The sequence below is a fragment of the Hydra viridissima genome, unplaced genomic scaffold (assembly GCF_058129835.1).
Source record: "Hydra viridissima isolate aposymbiotic clone 2 unplaced genomic scaffold, HvirCarnegie_v1 scaffold_1, whole genome shotgun sequence".
Classification (NCBI taxonomy): Eukaryota; Metazoa; Cnidaria; class Hydrozoa; order Anthoathecata; family Hydridae; genus Hydra; species Hydra viridissima.
Window position 1 is genome coordinate 34,226,813 of NW_028324300.1, and position 21,837 is coordinate 34,248,649.

The 21,837-nt window shown below is 30.0% G+C and overlaps 1 protein-coding gene across 1 annotated transcript; it reads left to right on the forward strand.

Moving 5' to 3' along the window:
* The first annotated feature begins 2,486 nt into the window (after positions 1-2,486).
* Positions 2,487-21,636, forward strand: LOC145191908 (uncharacterized). The gene is made up of 17 exons (XM_090078882.1): positions 2,487-2,608; positions 3,268-3,606; positions 3,715-3,972; positions 4,613-5,056; positions 5,308-5,397; positions 5,498-5,699; positions 5,910-5,960; positions 6,681-7,169; positions 12,483-12,605; positions 15,234-15,284; positions 16,286-16,626; positions 16,845-17,099; positions 17,716-18,159; positions 18,328-18,414; positions 18,588-18,804; positions 18,890-18,931; positions 21,244-21,636. Exons 1-17 carry the CDS (start codon positions 2,606-2,608, stop codon positions 21,378-21,380), a joined length of 3,573 nt encoding a protein of 1,190 aa, XP_089935008.1. The 5' UTR covers positions 2,487-2,605; the 3' UTR covers positions 21,381-21,636.
* The last annotated feature ends 201 nt before the right edge of the window (positions 21,637-21,837 follow it).

The following is a 21,837-nucleotide window of genomic DNA, read 5'->3' on the forward strand; positions in this document are numbered from 1 at the left end:
GCAATATTAGTACAGTGAGTTGAACTGGTTTAATTTTTTGATCAAATCGAAAAAATTTTTGATTTAGTAAATTTACTTTATGGGATATCAACTTAAACAACACGAGTCTTTCAGCCTTTTTTTTAATATGATAAAAATGCGTGATGCTTACGATGCTTATAGTTTTATCTAAAAAGAAAGGAAAAAATTACGCAAAATGAAATAAACTAATTCTTATGAATTAACTTTAAAAGAAATGAAATGTATTAGCCGATGAGGTCAATATCTATATAATAATATGAAATGGGTCATCCATATATTACGTCACGCTTCAAGGGATGGGGGGGGAGGAGTTTGTGTTGGTGTATGATTGCTTACGGAGCAGTTTCTAAAAATCGTCTGCTCGCTTTTTTTTGTTTTATGTACTGCTGCCTTGATTGCCTCTAAAAGAAAGTTCTTTGTTCGCATTAAATTATTATAATTTTTTTAAACTATTAAATCTATATGAAATAGAAAGGAGCAATTTGTGAATATTATTAGAAAGACATTTCAAAGCTTATTGTCATGCAAAGTAATAGCAAAGTAAATATTCTTCCGAAGTAGTAAAAATCAAAGACGTTTTATTTAACTGCTAGTTTTTAGCTTCAAAAATATCACTTTTAGCCCGTCGGCTAAAATGCCAAAGAGACCTAATCAAATCTAGTTGAATGCTCTGAATCAAATGCTCCATCCAATGTAGAGCCTATCGAAGTTGATTTAGTAGCCGTAGAATCTAAAGTAACCACATCAAGGACTGAGTATTAGAATTTACAACCTTTGCAGGTAGAAAAAAAAAAGCTCAAGATTCAAGGTGGATTGACTGAAAATGTTTTGTGGATTGACTGAAAATGTTTGGTGGATTGACTGAAAAATCGCAAAAAGTTATAAAAACATGCAATAGTTTTATATCGCATAGTTTTAAAAATCGATAGCCTATAATCGTGTTCATGAATATGATAGCTGAAAGAATAGCTTCTGAATGTCGGCCAAAATGGGGGGCTTAAAATACTTTTTTGGTTGCTACCGATGTAAATCATCTTGATGATTTATTGCATTTATCGGAGTGCATCTTCTACTATATCCTAAATCTTATATTCGCACTTGAAGAATACACAGTTGTTATCATTTCTAATACACAATGCGAATTTACCAATAAATTTCATTGTTAAGTAAACTTTTAAATTGCATTTACTTAAAACAGCAAAAATACGTTCGATATATTGGTCTTATATATACTCTTATTTATTTCTTTACAGCTCGGCTTTCAAATAAATTTAAGTAGAACATATCTTCATTAAAATCCTATAAGTAGGACATCGCTTGGAAACATAAGACATAAAAACTGTCCCAGTGTCCAGCTGATTCAATCACAAAGTGATGCACATTTACACCGATAAGAAATTCTGTACATAAACCACACATGCATCACTCCTAGGTCCATATGAAGTTTTTTTCTTAGCCAGGTTGACAATCCAGGATATTAAAAAGAGTTTATATAAAAAATATCTTTTTATATTTACATATACTATTTCAGGTGCCGATTGCTCTTTACTTTATTTGACTGCTGCAAAAAACTAGACCCCTTTTCTTATGCATATATCATTATCAGTCAACACAAATTGATTCAATCAGTATATGCTGCTATTCAAGTACACCAACATGGTTTAGGAAAACCAATGGTTAGGATATACTCTGGTCCCTTTTAATTGCTCTGGTCCCCCTTATTTACCTTTAGCAAAAGTGGTTGGGGGGAAGAGGAGCTAAAAGTTTGTGATGTACTTTAAAAGGGAGATGGGAGGGAGGTTGGTGAAAATGATACGACTGGTTACAAAAGAGGGAGGGGTCAAAAATGGTAAAAAATTGTGTGACGTAATATTAAATAAATAAACGAATAAATCAACGAATTGCACTTAAAATGATTTTTTTACAGTAAATTAAGCTATAACAAAAAATATATAAAATAATAAATATATATAAAATATTAAGAATATAAAATTTAATATCACACTAAAAAAAATTTTATATATTTAACTTTTTGTTTTTACCTTTTTTTTATTTTAAATTTTAGAACTTTAGTTTTTCATATTTCCATTGTCATTGACATGCTGACACGGGGCTTTTTACCACATTTTTTTACAAATATGTATTTAATTAGTAGAAGCGCTTTGGGGTTAAGTGACGTGGATTTCTTTACTCTGATATGCAGTTAACGTTTTCCAAAAACTTTAATCAACGTAAAAGTTATTTGATCACACGTTTAAAAATGAAATAAAAAATAAAATATTAGTGATAAATAATAAATAGTTACAAAGAAATGCCCATTCAATCTTTTGGACGAAAAGAATTAATAAGTCATGCTTATTCGCCGGGTAAAGCAAATAGATACAAGTTCGTGGTTTTACATTGTTAAACAAAAAATAGTTACAACTTCATAATTCATGTATTTACATCGAGTAAAAAAAAATTGCATGAATTGCTTCAATCCTGATGTAAACAGTCGATGTCTTGCTTACGCTAAGTTTTTTTTAATGGTAAAATAAACATTAATATTCGAGTAATTCAGAGCTGTATTCGGTTTCTTGACTGCATGGTAAGTGATTTCAAAAAATTTTTTGCTACCAAAAAAAATTTTAAAACACTGTAATTGAATCAGTAGTTTACAAAAGATGCTCGACGTTTAAAGAAAAATTAAATGGATAAAGAGAAATTTGATGAAATTACTAATGAAATGATCAATACTGGATAGGATTTTTTGATATTGATGAATTTTGATAAATCGAGTAAAAAATACTCAATTCCACCAGTTGAAGCCTTAGTTTCCCCTATTACACTTTTAAAATGCGTCGTTTTTGAGGAAAGTGCTACGAAAATTTACGAGGTTTTTTGAAAATAATTTCGATCTTAAATAAGATAAAGCTACGGTGCAAATGGCTATTGAAAGTATAAAATGCTTGCAAAAGTTTTAAAAGCTTTTTTTTGCAAATCAACGGAATTATCGCTAATCATGGTTAAACTTTATGCCACTTTTGTGTTTTTCCAAAAAAAGATTTCGAATTATTTTAAATTAACTATCAATAGTTCAGTTGTAATTTGTAAAGGTATATATAGAAAATGAAATAACGTACAAAGAACTCGAATAAAATCAAAAATAATGTTCAAATAATTCAAATAAAATCAAAAATAACTTGAAAAACAATATTTATATTTGAAATTTTTGTTCTATGTATACACTTATCAAAAACTATTTAGGCTCCTATGGATTACGAAAACCGATATAATTTTCCTTTGAGCTCACCAAGCGTCGTAGAATTAATTCACAACAAAGCAAGAAACAGCAACAAACCAAATCGTGTGATCATCAACGTGGGAGGGACAAAACATGAATGCTACATCAGCACCATTCAAAACTTTCCTGACACACGATTGTCGTGGATTGCTGAAACTGCTTTAAAGAATGCAGACTTTGACCCAGAACAAAATGAGTTTTTTTTTGATCGTCATCCGGGATGTTTTCAGAATATAATGAACTATTGTCGAACGGGGAAACTTCATTGTCCAAATGACGTTTGTGGTCCTTTATTTGAGCAAGTAAGAAAAAGAATAGTTTGCTAACCTTACAAACTGAAAATTTTAATTAAAACCCATGACTTTTAAACGTCTTCTCTTTTATTAATTAAAGTATGTATTTTTATTAAGGAACTCATTTTTTGGGGTGTAGATGAGCAGATGATGGAACCATGTTGCTGGAGTAACTACACCCAGCATCGTGACGCGCACAAAAACCTGAAGATGTTTGACTCGCTTATTCATAAAACAAAAGAAGCGAGTGAAGAGGAAATAGAAGCACTAAAGTTAAAATACAAAAACATGGCTCCATGGAGACAGCTTTTAAGTAAAGGAAGAGCACATTTATGGGATATACTGGAAGAACCTTTTTCATCATTTTCAGCGCAGGTTAGTTTATATAGCTGTAATCCCCCCCCCCCCTTCTTTCCCTTCTCTAAAATTTTTACTCAGAACATCTTTTCCTGCATTGTTTTCATTAAATCATAAAATTATTTGATTAATTTAAAGTTTTGTGTACAATTACCATATACATTAGTACCTAAACAAATCGTTTGCCTAAGTAAGCAAGTAAGGGAGAGCAGCTAAAAAAAACATTTTTGAGGCTTCTGAACTTTTCAAGGTATTACGTTTGAAGTAAACAAAGTTTTGCTATTGTGAATATTTTTGCTATTTTCTCCACTAATTTTCTACTTTTGCCCCCTTATTTATTTGGTTGTGCATCCCCTAAAGGCAGTGTTTTGTAAACCGTATTATATAAGAAAAGTATTACTAAAATATTACTTATTAATGTAAAAAAAAAGAAAATCACTCTACACTGCTTAACATATACCAAAGCCCCACCTACACCAAAGTCAATTTTAAATACAATGCCTACACAAAAGGGATTACTATGTCAATTAAACAAATGCTTTCAAAAGTTATCCAAGGACGGTTTTATTGAAATTAACAATCGCTTTAATAATTTACGGCCGAAAACGGAACAATATCGAAGCAAGAATAGCAGTTTTTGTGGAATTTCTTTTTTTAGGTAACTGCCCTTGTGTCGCTATTGGTAGTTATTGTTTCTGTTACAACATTTTGCTTGCAGACAATGAAACATTTTAATAAACACAAAGCTCTATTTTCGAAGCTTGAGTACGGGTACTGTGTGGTATTTACGCTAGAGTTTTTATTACGTTTGGCTAGTTGTCCGTCACTAAAGAAATTTTTTAGACAGCCCATTACATATATCGATCTTACATCAACGATGCAGTTTTATTTATCGTATCTACTGAATACATCGGCAGTGGACTTTTTGTTTGCTTCACGGCTTGTTCGTCTGCTTCGCTTATTTCGGTTTTTTAAGAAACTAAGCGGTATGCAAGTCATAGGACAAACCTTAAAAGCAAGCTTTAACGAGTTAATGTTGCTGACACTAATTTTCATGATACCAATGGTTGTTTTTTCCACGTTAGTATATTATGCTGAAAAGGTTTGTGCCCTTATATTTTGTATACTTACTTTGTGAACTGGTAATGAACGGGAATTAAGATTTTCTTAGTTTCAAAGATCTTGGTCTATAGTTGAAAAACAAACACTTGAGATCAACTTGTTTACTTTGACATATTTACTTTGGCATTTTGAGTTTTTTTGGTATTTTGAGTTCTTTGATTATTTTAACCTACTTCTTCTCCCTCAAATAACAGAGCTAAAAAATGAATAAATAAATTTCTTCTCGTTCAGAACTTCTCAACTAAAACCGACTTTGAAAGCATCCCAGAATCTTTTTGGTGGGCGATAGTTTCCATGACCACAGTAGGATATGGTGATATGGTATCTTCCAGATTTTTTTTTTTATAAGAGAGCAAAATTTGTCGTTACAAAAGTTAATGCTGTTCTATGTTAATTTATGTGTGGGTTATTTTTTGCATAGGTGCCTCGTTCTGGACCTTCGAAGGTAATTGGTGCAATGTGTGCTTGTTGCGGTATATTGATTGTTGCATTGCCAGTCTCTGTGGTTGGAAGAAATTTTGCTTTATTTTATTCGTATGCTCAAGCGAGAATTAAACTGCCCCAGCGAAAAAGTCCAACTCTTATATCGGCTGATAGAACATTAGTTAATAACGACAATGCAGGTAAGCAGAAGCTTGTTTTCGGCCAAAACAAGTTTAAAAAAAATTATCTTTGCTCTAGACTATTGACAAATAGTTAAGAGATAAACAACTTACTGTGTGAAAAGGGAAAAAAAAAATTAAATCAAACATCAGTTATTTTTTTGTGTATTTTTTTTGAGTGTATATAAAATTGATTTACTTTGTTGGATGAGTAATGTTCAATTCGTTTAGTATATGAAGCAGGTTTAAAAACTCTCTCAGTCGTGAAGAAGAAAAAAAGAGGTAAGTGATCTTATTTTCTTCAATAAATTACGGCTAAGCACTATTAGGTTTAAAAACTGTTAAAAATTGTTAAAAACTGGCAAACATAAAAAAAACAAGAATAAAAAATATTGCGATGAATCAAGACGAATATATACTTAGTGTTTCCTAAAGGGCTGGTTAAATTTGAATTTGTTCTCATAAGAACTTTACATATCATTTTTAAGATTTTCAAATTTTCAAATAAGTGTTCCCGTTTTGCTGGTACTTTACTGATTCAACCATTTTTTCAAATAATTTTTTCCCCTTTTTAAATCATAAAAAAAGTTTTCTTTATAGCCTTTGATATTTGTTAACTTCTTGTTTTAAAAATGTTTTTATTATTAATAGTGTTTTTGTGTCCTAATATTATTGCATGCATATCACATACACCACAAAACACATCACATTTTTCGACTTTATATGCATCACAAATATGTCGCGCAAGGTCTGTCGTGTAAATTCTAGTTTTCAATAAAAAAAAATCTACAATTAATCAGTAGAAGATGGCCATCAAGTATAAAATTCGTGTGGTGATGTTATGTCTGCACTATCATTGAAATATTATCGTATTTCACATTATCATCTTCATTGCGATAATCAGTACCAACATGTTAATCGTGACGTCTGCAGTCATAATTATCTTAATTATTTGAATTATATTGCAATAAAGATCTTCTTTCCGAAATACTTTTTTTTTAGAAGAAGTGAACACAGAACCTGTCATTCAGGATCCGGCATCAGTAATGCTTAAGCTAATGGTGCCTCAAAAGCACGGACGACGCAATGCATACACACCTCCCATTGAACCGCGGCGTTGTAAAACTGATCTGCGAGCCTTAACACCAATTGGCAGCCATTCAGAAATTTCCATACGCACACAATACAATGATAGTATTGCATCTGAGCTTGATCAGCCAGAGCCTATCATCAAATCAGATAGTTTAGAAAACGAAATGCGATCTCAACTATGCGAATCACCAACTGTCAACTGTAACAACGATGGCTCTGCTTTATTTCATTCGCAAAGCTACGAACACTTCATTAACCCTTACAAATCTTTACGTAGTTCTAATTTGCGGCAAGTAAAATCTCTTCAAAATATAAGTAATATTAGCGAGGTAGAAACAAACGAAAATAAATCATTTTCCCAGCGTCACACTTCCTCGCACACAAAATTAATTGATCAAATCGATTAAAGTAGTTAAGATTTGAAAAGGTTTTAGGGCTCCAAGCTTACCAGTCGTTTTTGATTCTATTGCCTCATGACAAATGTTTGCAATAGAAACTATATGCAACAAATCTTCCGAGGAAAACGAGTCAAAAATAAGCTTGTTATAAATAAATATCTGTTTTGCTCCAGATAAAGGCGTATACAACAATTTTAAATGACAGTTAATTACTTTTTCGCAAAAAAAAAAAAACTATAATATTTATTCCAACTTTTATATATTCAGTTGTTTGTTTTTTTTTTTAAGAAAAACGGTAGAAATAAAATTTCATTCATTCTTTGTGTTTGAAACGGACCATCTTTTAGGTCGTCAGTCAACAGGTTTTTCTTTTTTTTTTAAAAAAAATACATCTGGTCTAGTTGTTACGCAAGATGAATAAAAGAACAGAAAACGTCATAGAAGCAGCTTTTTGTATGTTCAATGATCATTTTGTTATTATCTTAGGAATTTAAACTTACATATTAAAAAAATTTTAAAATCCTTTCTCTTTTTTCAAGCGTTAGAAAAAAAGTTATTTTTGTAAAATATCTTTAGGAGTAATAAGAATATTGCTAAAGTGATAAAAGTATCGCAGCTACGAAATAAGAAACATGGGTTGGACCAATAAATAGGTAAATCAACATTTATAGAACTAGGATTTGAGAAATCGAGAACTTACTCCACTACAACCACGAGTCAACTCATCCTTGCACTTTATACTGGGCTATTCAAAAAACCATTTTTAATAGTTGCTTAAAAGGCAACAAATAAATTCCCTGATTTGACTGTGCTCAAAGATTTTCTGGAAAATAAATAGCATGCTAATAAGAGGAGATGGTTGTGTTTGAGGATCCTTGCAAACAATTACCTGCCCTTTCTGAACCAGTGCTTATTACTAAGTGAAACCGTCTGACATTACTGCAACTACAGAGGTGCCCTAAATGCAATAAACTCCATTAATACTTATATAACATCAATAAATCTTACACATGCTCACAGAAAATAATCAATAAATCTGACAGATACGCCTGTTAAAACAAATAAATCTTACAATCTAGATCATCACTGTTTGATTTTTATTTAGTTCTAATAAACAAAGTTTTATTCTGAAACAATCTTTAAATCTTGAAAGTCACCTACTGACTCGTCTTTATCATTAGAAATAGTTTCAGACTCATCTATGATTTTTTCAGTCACAATCTTGCCTGTCCTCCTCTTTTTCGGTTCTTTCCCTTTAGAATTATCTTTTTTCTACTATTTTTCTCTTTCTTTCTTCTTTTCACTTTTGGATTTCTTCATCTATCTGTTTTTTTCTGTATTTTTATTTTCTTATCCTTTCTTTTTGCTTTCCGCTTCACTGCCACTGCCACACTGCTTTTAACGTTTTTCTTTTTTGTTTTTCTTTTCTTTTTTCTTATGGCTGTTCTTTTATCTTTTTCTGCTAGTTCATCATTAAACAGGTGTTTATTCATTAAATGGTCGATAAATTCTTTTCCATAGATCAGTGGGAAGAGTTTTTGTGATTTGAGAGCTCTATTTAAGAACAGACAACTGAAGTTGATCCAGTTGAACCTAAGTCGGAGAGTTTTGAAAAGCATGAATTTGAATGCTATATGAGAAGTCATGCTTTTCAAAACTCTTTTGTGCAACTGCCAATAATCTGTACAAAGGCTCATCACTATTATAACCCTCTTTAAGTCTATACTATATTAGTCTGAATGCTGTACTAAAGTCCTAAAACGTTTTTGGATATGTTCCTTTGTTGCTAAAGCTCATTTTTCCTTCATTTTTTAAGTGATACGGAAGAAGATTTACCAATAGTGCATTTAAAATTTTTGTTCCACTTCTCTGCAAACTTGCTATAAGAAAATTTTGTTTTCCAGTTGCGGAACTTGATCATTTGCTGTACAGTTATATTAAGTATTAGAAATATATGAAGTAAAATAAAAAAATAAAAAAAAGTTAACTACATCATCCCTTCCCTAACACTAATTGTTATGGAAGGGATAATGTAGTTAGGTGCTTTGACAGTGAATTTCAAGAAAATTGTATATTCCTAATTTTTTCAAACTTGACACACGGTGAAATTTGTAACACTAGAAAGCAATTTTTTGAAAAACTTTTATCATGATTTTTTCCGTGTTTTTTGAAGGGGCTGGTTCTCAATTTTTAATTGGTTCTTTTCTACCATCGATCGTTGTAAATTTACAACGATCGATTGTGGAGAAGAAAAAATTAAAAGTAAATTTTCTCTGATTTTAAGTATCAATGCAGTTATTTAAACTCCATTCATATTTTTTACATTTCCTTTTTTGAGATTGATTCATAATATAGCAAAATGTAACCTTTTATGATACGGCGAAAAGATTATTCAAAGAGCTGTTCTTTTTCTAGGGTTGTGGGTATGTTATCGTCACCTCAAAGTAAGAACACATCATCTCGAACTTATATCAGTTTTCATATTAGAGCATAAAACCACTCTGTTCCATATAAATTTCACTAATAATTACTATATTTATATTTATCAGTTACTTAACAAATTGTTAGGTTAGAAAAAAAACTAGAAATTAGTAACTTTTTCTACTTGAGGGGGATGCATGGCCTACTTAAATACACGGCCTTCTTTACTGCTTAAATCGAAAAAAAATAGAAGGCCAGTTTAAAAATCGTATATTCGGCCGGATGGACAAACTTTCTCAAATTAATTTTGATTATCGCGCTATAAATTTTCAGTATGTATATCTGGCACAGGATAAAAAATTTTACGTTAGCTAGCTAAATCTTAACTGCTAAATTTCAATAAACTTAATTGTGAATACTTAATTGTGGCTTCTTTTTAGTATAAGATAATGGTTGCACCTCTAATTATTTCTGTTGTAAAGTAGTCTCAGTTTTTTGTTTTCCAAACTACAATGATTTGAGAAAGATATGAGTTATATTTTGCAATAGAAATTTTGGGACTGTCAAGTTCTGTGCATGAAATAAAAATATACAAATTCTCAAAAATAAGCTTCAAAAGTATAAAAAACTCTAACACAAACTGATTAAAAGTGAAACAAAATATTTTCATTTTTCTCTCTGTCTTTTTTTAAATGCAACTATGTTATCTGCAACAATTGAATCCCCGACTCTCTTTCTGGTGTTATTAAAATAAATATTTGAAATAACAGTGTGTATAATTTCTTTTCCATGACTTTGATGGTTTGAACATAAAAATGGTTGATACCCTTCTCTACTGCCAAGAACTAACTTTGCTGCTTTACGGTGTTGCATTTGAGACTGATAAATAACATCAAAAATGTGATCTAGCATAGCAAAACTGTCACAGACATATTCTAAAAGCAGTACTGATGGAGTTGTTAGCCCACCTCTGGATAATATATTTAAATAATTATAATCATTTAACTCCTGTTGACAATTTTGAGTACAAAGCAATTTGCAACATACTCCAAACTTCTTAATCAATTTTTGGCAATAAAACCAGCAATATAACTGGCAACTTCACGAGAATCATCCGATAAAGTCACACAATCAAAATCTCTTTCTTTAATCTGCTCCATTAAGGATCTAACATGTTCTATATCTTTATCAGCATTGATATCATTTTCAAAAATGTCAATTCCTTCTTTTATCAAACTTTTTATTTGGATTATACTCTCACTATAAATGACATCTTTCAAACTGACAAGGAATCTGCCACTGCTCATTTGACGGTATTGTCCATATCTTCTTTCTAAGGGATCACTTTGAAAACGAGCAGTCAATATAAATTTGTACTTATCTTCCAGCAGATCTTCAATTAATGAAGCATGACATAATAAAGTTCTTTGCAGTGCTGATGATGTTTGAGGAGATAATGTATATTTCTCAAAATTTGGAATTTTTGTGTTTTTCCATTTGTTTAACCAGTCAGCAAAAGCTCGAAAAAACTCAGGTTTTTTATCATTTATAATAGCAGCATTACCAAGAAAATTATTTAAAAACTGATTTTTTGAATTTGTAATTGTCCACCATTTATTGAATAGAGTTAAGAATGATGCAATATCTAAACGGTCAGGAAAATATGAAATTATTGCTGCTGCTGTAGTTTCATGGAAGATACCTAAGGCAACACTGACATTTTGCTTCCATTTTCCAGGATGGACAACTTTGTTATTTATATTTGGTGCTTTTTTTAAACTTGCATCCAACAGACTGTCCTTTTCTAATAAATCATGAAATATTTTCCATGATATTTCTCCTGATTGAACATGAATTTCATCTTTGAAAGCTGAAAAATTAAATTCTGGAAAAATTAATCTTTTTTTATTAAGTAAGTTGTTTCGAATATTTTTAATCAGATGCACTGTGTCAAAGAATAAGTAAACTTTTTGTGATAGTACATTAATAAACAAACCATCTTTTTTTTCACCATGCGTATCAAGTAATTTTGTAAAAGAAGAAACATTTGAAGCGTGATTGTCACAAACAACACCTCGAACATTAAAATTATTTTTTATTAAAAATTGAATCAGGTTAAGAATTTCAGACTTTAACCAGTCACTGTTCAATTTTACAATTGGAATTGCTTTGACAATACAGGAGATACTTTCTTTCAAACCAACTACCATGAAAGAGACAATGCTTCTATAACATTCATTTTCCTCACTAATCCCAATAACATTGCCACCAGAATATTCAGCACATTGTTGCAAATACATTTCATCAAAAATTATTATAAGATCTTTCGATAAGTTCCCATTTTCATGTAGCAACTTCAAAACTTTCATAGAATCTATTTCACCTGATTTAAGCTTGCCTAACAAAGATATAGATGGGAGTGGGAATTCCTTCAGCAGTAAATGATAAGTTTGCAGTGAAGTGTACCGCAACATTAATGCAAATTGAAGAACATTTGAAGAATAAATTTGTTTTTTTTTTATTTGGTGACTTTTGAGTTCTTCAAGAATAGAAGACAACTTTTCTTTTTCTGTACTAAAATGTGAATTGAGATTTTCCAGCATACTCCTTCTTTTTAACATACATTGGTGGGTTACTCTGAACCATGATGGTAAGGAAACTGGAAGATTTTTATAAAAAAGTTGGACATGTAAATTTTTGTCGATACGAATAGACTCAGCAACTTCAGGTATGTGTAGTTCATTTTGAATAATTCTATGGAACACAACACAATCATCAAATTTTGAAAATAAATATCCTGCTGGTGAATCAGCAGCTGAAAGGGAATCAACATCTTTAATAATATCTTTTAATAAAAATTTCTGATATTCATCTTCTTGAAATATTCTTTTAGCTGGTGATTTTCTTGGTCCAGATATAACTGGAAGAGAAGCAGTTGCTATGCTAGCAGGGTATATTGTAGGAACAGGCTTTAGGTTATACAGCAAACGAAATCGTTTTTCTGATGCTCCTTTATGTACAAACTTTTTCTCAAAGTGTTTTAAACAGATCACAGATGATTTTGTGACAGTCCAGAAATTTCTATTTACAAATCTAATCCATAACTTTCTTAAATCATCATCTTTTGGAAAACTGAAAACTGGAACTACTTCACCACCTAGATAATTGGAGGTACAACCAACAACACAGCATTTATTAACCATAATTACTATCTATTTATAAAAAGAAGCTATAATCAAGTATATGAGGTTTAGTTGATGTGAAGATATAGAAAACGCTGAAGTTTTTATCCTATGCCGGATATACTTATTTAAAATTTATAGCGCAATAATTAAAATATGTTAAGAAAGTTTGTCCATCCTACAGAATATACGTTTTTTAAACTGGCCTTCTATTTTTTTTCGATTTAAGCAGAAAAGAAGGCCGTGTATTTAAGTAGGCCATGAGTTCACATTTTCTGAATTCCACGGTAAATCATGATATTCATAAGACTTATGATATTATGGTAAATCATGATATTCATAAGACTTATGTATTTAAAAATAGTATATAATGTTATGCGTATAAGATATAAGTGTATATGATATTTGTATTAAGTTTTAAAATGCCAAAAATTTGTTTCAATGGATATCATTATTTGCATGAATTATAAATCAAAATTTTTTAAAATTTTTGTATTTTGATACTATATTTTGTTTATTTATCATGCTAAATTTTAATGGCTTTAGTGCGGAGCACAATATTGAATAGAAATTGGCCGGATGTTGGCTAGAAATTGTCTTGAATAAAAACAATTCAATCTTGATGTTTTGTATTAAGCTCGAAATTAATTTGTTTTCAATCTTTATCCGACTTACATTCGATCAAAATTGATTACAGCCCTATATGTAGGTTAAAAGGAAACATTTTTCTTTTTGGTCATTGGTCGCAGCGATGATCGCACATAACAGAAATGGTCTTTCTCCTGACCCTTTCACTTTAGATGTGATTAAATGATGGAAAATTCTTCAATCTTAGTTGTACTTGTTATAATTTTTATCATACTTATGTAATTATCATAATTATTATTATATTTACATAACTATCATAATTATTGTTGTACTTATATAATTATCATAATTATTATTGTACTTGTTACAATTATTAAGACTTAATTTGTATACAAATACATATCCAGAAGTGTGCATCACTTTTAATATCCTTTTTCTTTCTAAGATCCTTTTCATTAAAAGATTATCCTCTATATAGGTGTAGGCTATTCACCGTTAACCGAATCTTCATCGCCGGTTTGAGAACACAACACCCAACTTACGTTCTCATTTCAGCGATGAGGAGTTATGTAAGAAGTTTTATACAAACGTAGAACAAAAACTGGTGAGAGAAAATGTTAATTTAAGGCAATAGATTTCAGTAAACGACACTGAGGAAAGTAAGGGAAGGAAAAAAGAAGCTACAGGAGGCGTAAAAATTACCCACAAAAAAACAGAGAGAACTTTTTACACCATGAAAAAAATTATTGTTTTATGATTTAATTTAAACACATGATAAAATTAAAACACATTTTGTATTTTGATTACATTTACAAACTTATGAGATTATTTTTAAGGTGGCTTCACAGGAAATGTTTTTTTTTTAGTAAAATAACTTAAATCTGTTCTAAAATCAGTTTTATAAATTCAATTTAATGAAAATAACAATAAAATATAAATGCTTATTGAAAAAAAAAAAAAAAGAGGACTTTATTTATAAAAAACGCATAAAAAAGCATATATTTATTTATTTTTCAAAACACGATTAAACCAGAATGGCTAATTAAAACAACTCGCAACTTTGCAATATTATTATCTGATATATGAGGTAGAGGATGAACTAAGATCAATATATAAAAACAAAAACGTTTCTTTTAAGTCCCTAAAAACTGAAAATTGACTAATTTTTAGGGGGTAGGGTTCAAAAAAAGACTTAGCAATCAATAAATATTCATTCAATTATCAAGATTCTAGTTCATTCTCTACATATATATGTATTGGACAATTAGGGAAAATTTGAAGGTCTAAGCATTTTTTAATGTTGAGATATCGTGTTTTGAGTTTATAAATTATGTTAAAATCTTCATTTTTAGATATAAGGCAAATAAGTTAAAAAAGTTTTAAAAACATCCCTTTTTGTATCTATTTTTTGATAATTGTTCTTGATCTTTATCAATCCAACCTTTCCTAATTCCTCTCAACTCTTTTCTTCTTTTTTTTTCTTTTTGGTTGTCCTTTTTTCACCATATTCTGTAACCGCTTTCGGTCTTTTTTTACTGAACTGGTTATTGTATTTTTTCCAAAGTCTAGATTTAAATGTTTAAATACACGATAAATACCAGATGAATCTTCATTAAAAGAAAGAACTGCTGAGTTTACTCCCATTTCAAGAACATCTGTCTTTACATAAACATTTTTAGGACATCGGGACCAGATGATATTATTTAGTCCTTCATTACAATTTTGAGTTTGCCCATGAAGACATTTTTTCAATAAACTGTCATTACTCAATTCATCAAAGTCTTTCTTAATAATTTCATAAATCCATTCAGGCAAGTTTAATTTACGAGAATAGTTTTCATCTGCATCTGCATTACTACTTATATTGTCAAAAGCATTTACAGTTAAACATGACATGTTCATAAGTCGTGAAAAATTAACCATTGGTTGGTGTCCTCTTCCAATTTCACGGAATCCAATTACCATTCTCAGGTTAACATCAAACATGTTTCTACCTTTTTTATCATTTTTAACAATGTTTGAAGTAAAATTACTGTATGTAAAAGAACATTGTGCATTTGTACATGTTAAAATAAGTTTATGGGAGAAACCCATTCTGCTAGAATAATCATCTGTGATGTTAACTTTACTTTTACAATCAGGACATGCACTAACCAAATCAAATAACTGTTTGATAAAAATAAAATTAACAAGAAGAAAATAATCATTTGTGTTGGCATTACTTGTATCTTCGACATCAAACTTTAACTTTTTAGAACTGATACATGAAACATTTTCAGACAAGTTACCAGTTACATTCGTATCTTTAATACATTTGGTGTGCTTGTTACCACTAAATTTTCTCTTCTTAGATCTTGAAGTATTCTTATAATTACCCATTATATATTTAATTTATTAATCTAAAAAAATATTTCAAGTAAACATTGTATCAACACAACTTGTGTTAGTATAATGGTTTTGTCACAAGAAGTAATTAAATGATCGTGGAATGATGCAATTTTAATAAGTGGAACGGTTTTATTTTTAAAACTGAACATGGTTAGCCTCTAAAATAAATCTTTTATAATTGCAGAACACGAAAACATACCAAAAGAGTGGTTAAACAAAAGTTTTCATACTGCTTTTTTCCGTTGCTATAGGCGTTGCTAAGGAAGCTACTTTATATCATACCTGCAAAATGCAAAATTGTTGCTTAAAAAATTAAAGTTATTAAAAAATAATTGTACCATCATTTTCAGCATTGTTAAAAGTCTCAAAAATCATGTTTTTCAATTTTTTTTTTTTTTTTTTTTTGATTTTACACCTTTTATTTCCTGTGAAATATATATGTTTGATTTTACACCTTTTATTTCCTGTGAAGCCACCTTAACCGTAGCTTTACTATACATACGTCTTTTTTTCCTAGTTAACAAGCTATAAAAAAAAGAAATAAAAATAAGAATTATGTCTTTTGAATTGGACTCGTTGAACTTTTTAACAGAGGCTGGTGACCCAAATAAAAAATGCGAAAGAAAGAAAGCAAATAATAGAGTCATTATCAATGTTGGGGGTACAAAACACGAATGTTACATAAGCACCATTCAAAATTTGCCTGATTCTCGACTACATTGGATTGCAGAAACTGCCCTGAAAACTTCAGATTTTGATCCTGATGTCCATGAATTTTTTTTTGATCGCCATCCTGGCTGCTTTGTACATATCATGAACTTTTTCCGAACCGGGCAGCTTCATTTTCCAAATGATGTATGTGGACCATTGTTTGAACAAGTAAGAATTGATCTAAGAACGATTCTTAAAAGTGCAATCAACTGTTTCATTTTTACATAGATGTAATTTTACATGCCAGTTATAAAACTATTTTTGATAATTTAATACGCAAATTTGTTACAAAATTAGTAGCAATAAAATAAACTTTATGTGGTGCATTTTTAACAATAAAATCGTTTATTTTGAGCAAATAACAACTTGGTTTACATTCACAACAGGAACTAGCTTTTTGGGGGATTGATGAGCAGTTTATGGAACCTTGTTGTTGGAGTAATTACACACAACACAGAGAGGCGCAAGAACACCTTAAAATATTCGACGCGTTTGTTAATGAACCAAGTGTTCCTAGCCATGAAGAAAAGGCACTAAGCAAAAAATACAGATATGCGTCTCCATGGAAATGGTACATTTTAAGCAAAAGGTTGAAAGTGTGGTGTCTGATGGAAAACACTTTTACCTCTTTTTACTCACAGGTAAGAAAAAAAAAAACTCTTTTTTTTTCTGGTTGCAAACAAAAAAAGACCCAACAAATAAAAGTAAAATGCGCAAGGGATAGGAGCTTTTGACAGTTTTTTTTCTGATAGCATATTTTTGATAGCAAGTAATATGCATGTCATGACAGTTTTATTTTTTTTCTGATATTCCACTATATTAACCAATAGTTATACTATACTTACAGATAAATAAATAAATTTCAAAAAGGTCATTAGTATATTAGCATCACAGATTAAAAAAAGTAGTAACAGGGCTACATAACGTCTTTTGCATTAATGTTATTCTATGGTTCATCACAGTACTAATATCATAATAGTTTCAATAACATGTTAATATTGTTTAAATAAATCACGCAAATAAGTTTATAAAAAATTTTGAAATTAAACATTCTCATATTTTTTTGCAGAAAGTTGGCAATCTTTCCGTTAATAGTACTCAATTACAGAGATAAAAATTAGAGAGATAAGAGTATATAGATAAATAATTATTGAGATAAAAATTTGCGCTCGTACTCCAGGAATGTTCTATAAGTTGCGCTCATACTCCTGGAATGTTCTTTAAGTCGTTTCATTTGTTTCAATTACTCTTGTTTAGATTATTGCTTTAATATCAATAGCAGTTATCATACTCTCGATCACGACTTTCTGTTTAAGTACGATGGAGTATTTTCGTGACCAAAGATGGATTTTTGCTATTCTTGAACGAGTCTATTGCTGCTTTTTCACGATTGAATTTTTGATTCGATTGGCATGTTGTCCTTTCTACAAAAAGTTCTTCAAAAGTTCGCAAACCTATATTGATATTATTTCAACTTTGCAATTTTATATAAACTTTTTATCAAAAACTGTTTCTGTCGATTTTTTACTCGCGTTTCGACTTTTTCGAATGTTTCGTTTGTTTCGATTTTTTAAAAAGCTCAGCGGAATGCAGGTAATTGCACAGACATTGAAAGCAAGCTTGAATGAGTTAATGCTACTTGTGCTCATCTTTTTGATACCGATGGTTATCTTCTCAACATTACTTTATTATTCTGAGAGGGTAAAAAGTTTTGTGTTTTTCTTTAATTATCTTTTATCTTTTAATTTTGTTTCTTATAATTTACAGCTATTTACAACTATTTTATATAATATCTATTATATTTACGTTCTTTATTACTTCTGTTTTTATAATAAAAATATCTTGTAAAAAAAGTTTTTTGTCGTTCAGGCCTTTGCTAATAATGACTTGAAGAGTATTCCAGAAAATTTTTGGTGGGCGATTGTTACCATGACAACGGTTGGATATGGAGACATGGTATTCCCTTGTTTCACATTCTAAAACACCGACAGAATATATTTTTGACAAAAATTATTCATTTTTGCGTCTTTTGCGCGAAGCTTGAATTCATTTGAGTTTTGAAATGATTTTTTAATGCAGTGTTAAATTTTTGTTTAAAAAAGACGTAAATTATTTTATTGATCCTTTAGGTTCCTCAATCTGGTCTAGGGAAGCTGGTAGGAGCAATGTGTGCGTGCTGCGGTGTACTTATAGTCGCATTACCAGTATCTGTGGTTGGAAGAAATTTTACATTATTTTATTCGTATGCGCAAGCCCGTATTAGATTACCTCAAAAAAAAAAAGCCCCCTTAATTGCAGCTGATAAAATGCTAGTGGATAAACACCGTGATGGTTTTTCGGCTGCCGGTAAGTTGACTTTTTAAAAGCCGTTAAGTAAGAAAAAAATTTTTTTTCATCAAAATATTGATTGGCTTCGCACTTTATTTCCTAGAATCAAACTCAAACGAGTTGTGGAATGAAAAAGACACATCAGGTAAAGATTAAACTTCTATCTGGAATATTATACACCATAACAAAAATTAAATACATAACTGCTCCAGTCCGCTTCTAAAATAAAATGTTTTTAAACAAATTTCCCGATAAAATGGATGCTACTGCAGTTTTTCAAAGTTTCCCCTCTAGTCTTCAAAATGTTCAAGACTTCAGAGTCTGTCACAATGACGTCACAATTTTTATTTCACTGAACTTTATTTTTAACGAATGGCTGCATTTTGTATTTTCCAAAAAATGTTTCTGGATAGATAAACCAAGATATATTGTCACAGTATTAACAGTCCTACGATGAAATATTTTTAAGATTTTGTGTATTATAATAGCCATCTAACCCATTTTATTCAAAGTTATTGAGTTGATGGTTATTTTTGTACACAGTAATTAATGACCGTCAAGTCAATAAGTTTGAGTAAAAGGGGTTAGATGGGTTTGCCAAAGGAATCCGTTCTCATCTAACTTCGTCAAAATATGATAGCTAGCTGTAATATTATTCATCAGTGACTTCTCTGGTCTTGTTGCTGAACATAGAGAAGGAATGCTTTATTTTGCATACTCTTGTTTTACTTGATCCGAACGAAAAATGCACTTTAAAATCTGAACTGAAATATAAAGATATAGAGTAGGATAAGGAAATTAAAAATCAGTTATAGTTTGAATCTCTTATTTATATTCTTTTCATTTATCTCTTTAATTTCTTTCATCAATTCAACAAAATCAACAGAAATATATAAGAGGTGGGGAGGGGGAAACCTAATTCATATGTTTAAATTGAAGTTTTAAAGTCACTAGAAATAACCATCTTTGCAAGGCTTCGAAAACTCCTGGAAATTGATCCTCTAAAAAATTTGTAAATTCGTTCAGAAAACTATAGAAGAACTTTTTCGATTTTCACAGCATAAATCACAGTATAAACGCATCCTTCTGGAACCACAACTGTTCAAGTTACTAAAACGGACAATAAGCAACAGTTAACAAGTGTTAAGAGTAATCAGCAAGCCAACTGTTATCAGGTAGATGATAACAGAGAAAGCGAAGCCATTTCAGCTGAAACGATTTCTTCTTCTCTCCTGAGCTTTAAACTTAATATCTAAAAGCAATTAGTAATAGGAAAACATTTTAACCTAAAAAAGTTCACGTCTGGCTGTTGCTTGAAAATTCCACATTGGTACTTAGAAAAACCTAGATTTCTGATCGATCAAATCGTTCAAGATTCCAGCTGTAAGATTTTGATAACAAAAAACCTTTTATAGGTAATTGTTGTGAATAATGTAGCGCTAAACTAAAGACTTTCTCGACAATCCCTGAATAAAAGTGCACTATCAAATCATTTTGCAAGATGTAAAGCAGTATAGAAAAATTTGAACGAAAAAAAAAAGTATAATCGGAAACATAGTTAACACCAAAAAGAAATTAGTTTGGAATTGTAAACTGTACTTTACTTATATGAAACCATTTAGTATTTGTAAAGTTTAATTTAAAAAGTCAGTTTTTGAAGTTTGAAACTAAAGTTTATGTGGCTAATTGTCTCATAAACAATAGCCAGTCTTGTTGTTTTACAGCTCAGGAATAATTACTCCTCTAGAACCCGTTAAAAATACACATGAAAGCTGATAACATTAACGTTTAAAAATATATATATATACAAACTATATTTTCTTAAAATAAATATAAAGCTAATAAAATTTAATATAAAATTGTTCATAAAACTTTTTATTCATTCATTAGGTGGTAATCTCATTGTTTACAATGATTGTATCCTGTATCGGATTATTTTTTCTCTTGCCAAAAATTATATGATCGTGTTGTTACTTGAAGGTCATTAAACTTCATTCGCCAAACTTTTTTTAGCCTTAATAGCCAAAAAAAATTCAGTAAAATAAAAATTGTGCCGTCATTGTGACAGTTTTTGACGTCGTTGAACATTTTGAAGACTACAGGGGAAAAACCTTCTTATATAAAATACTGATCTGAAAGTGTCACATTCTTCCATAGGATATAGCATTTTTACTGCTTTGTACTGATGATGTAGGTAATTTTTCAATTAGCAAAGAAATTGAAAAATCATCTATTGAGCAATTAAAAATGCTTCTAATTCATCTAAAGAGCAATTGAAAATGCTTTATCTTTGGTAGAATTAGAGACACTTTCAAACTTAAAATCCATATTTTTCAAAAGTCGAAATATATGACACGTCTGTTTTTTTCTCCTGCAGTTTTCAAATGTAACGAGGTTTACTGTTCATTTATACCTTTATGAATGAAATATTATATTTTTGGAATATTTTTTGTTTAGCAGAAAACACTGTGATCAAGCCCATGGCAGAATTATCATCTTTAATGCTTCATTTGGCTCTTCCTCAATTAAACAAAACTGTGTTTAGCCCAAGGTTGAGAAATGAACGTCGCAATGCGTTTAGTCCGAGAACCTAAGTGTACTAGTTATTACCAAATATGTTTTATATATTTGTAAAATTTATAGATTATAAAGATTTTAAAACATAATTTTTTTTTGTGTTTAAATTTTGTTATCAAAATTAAAAATATTGTTCAGTGAACAGATGATTTAGATCTTAGGTGCTGTTTATGTAGAAGTAAGTTCAGGGTAATGTAATCTACTTATATTAGTAAAACTATTTTACAATTATATGAACAAATGAGCAGGCTCTGTAGTTCATATAAACGAGAAATTAGAACGAAATTTTTTTACAAATTTTTTTCAACATTAAGGTAAAAAAATGAGTTTTGTTTATAATTCTTTCAATTTCCTTTTTCAATAAAATTTAAGGATTGCATTTTTAACTATTATAATTTTATGTTATTTTGTATTTATACTTAGGCATATTTATGAATTAAATATTTATTATTTGTATTATATTTTAGACAAATA

What these genes read in the sequence shown, in the direction of transcription:
- LOC145191908 (XM_090078882.1), top strand. An exon ending in TTTTTCTGATGCTCCTTTAT is followed by an intron (nt 12,606 to 15,233) that starts GTACAAACTTTT and finishes TATTGTCAAAAG; the next exon opens with CATTTACAGTTAAACATGAC. An exon ending in TGATGGTTTTTCGGCTGCCG is followed by an intron (nt 18,805 to 18,889) that starts GTAAGTTGACTT and finishes TTTATTTCCTAG; the next exon opens with AATCAAACTCAAACGAGTTG.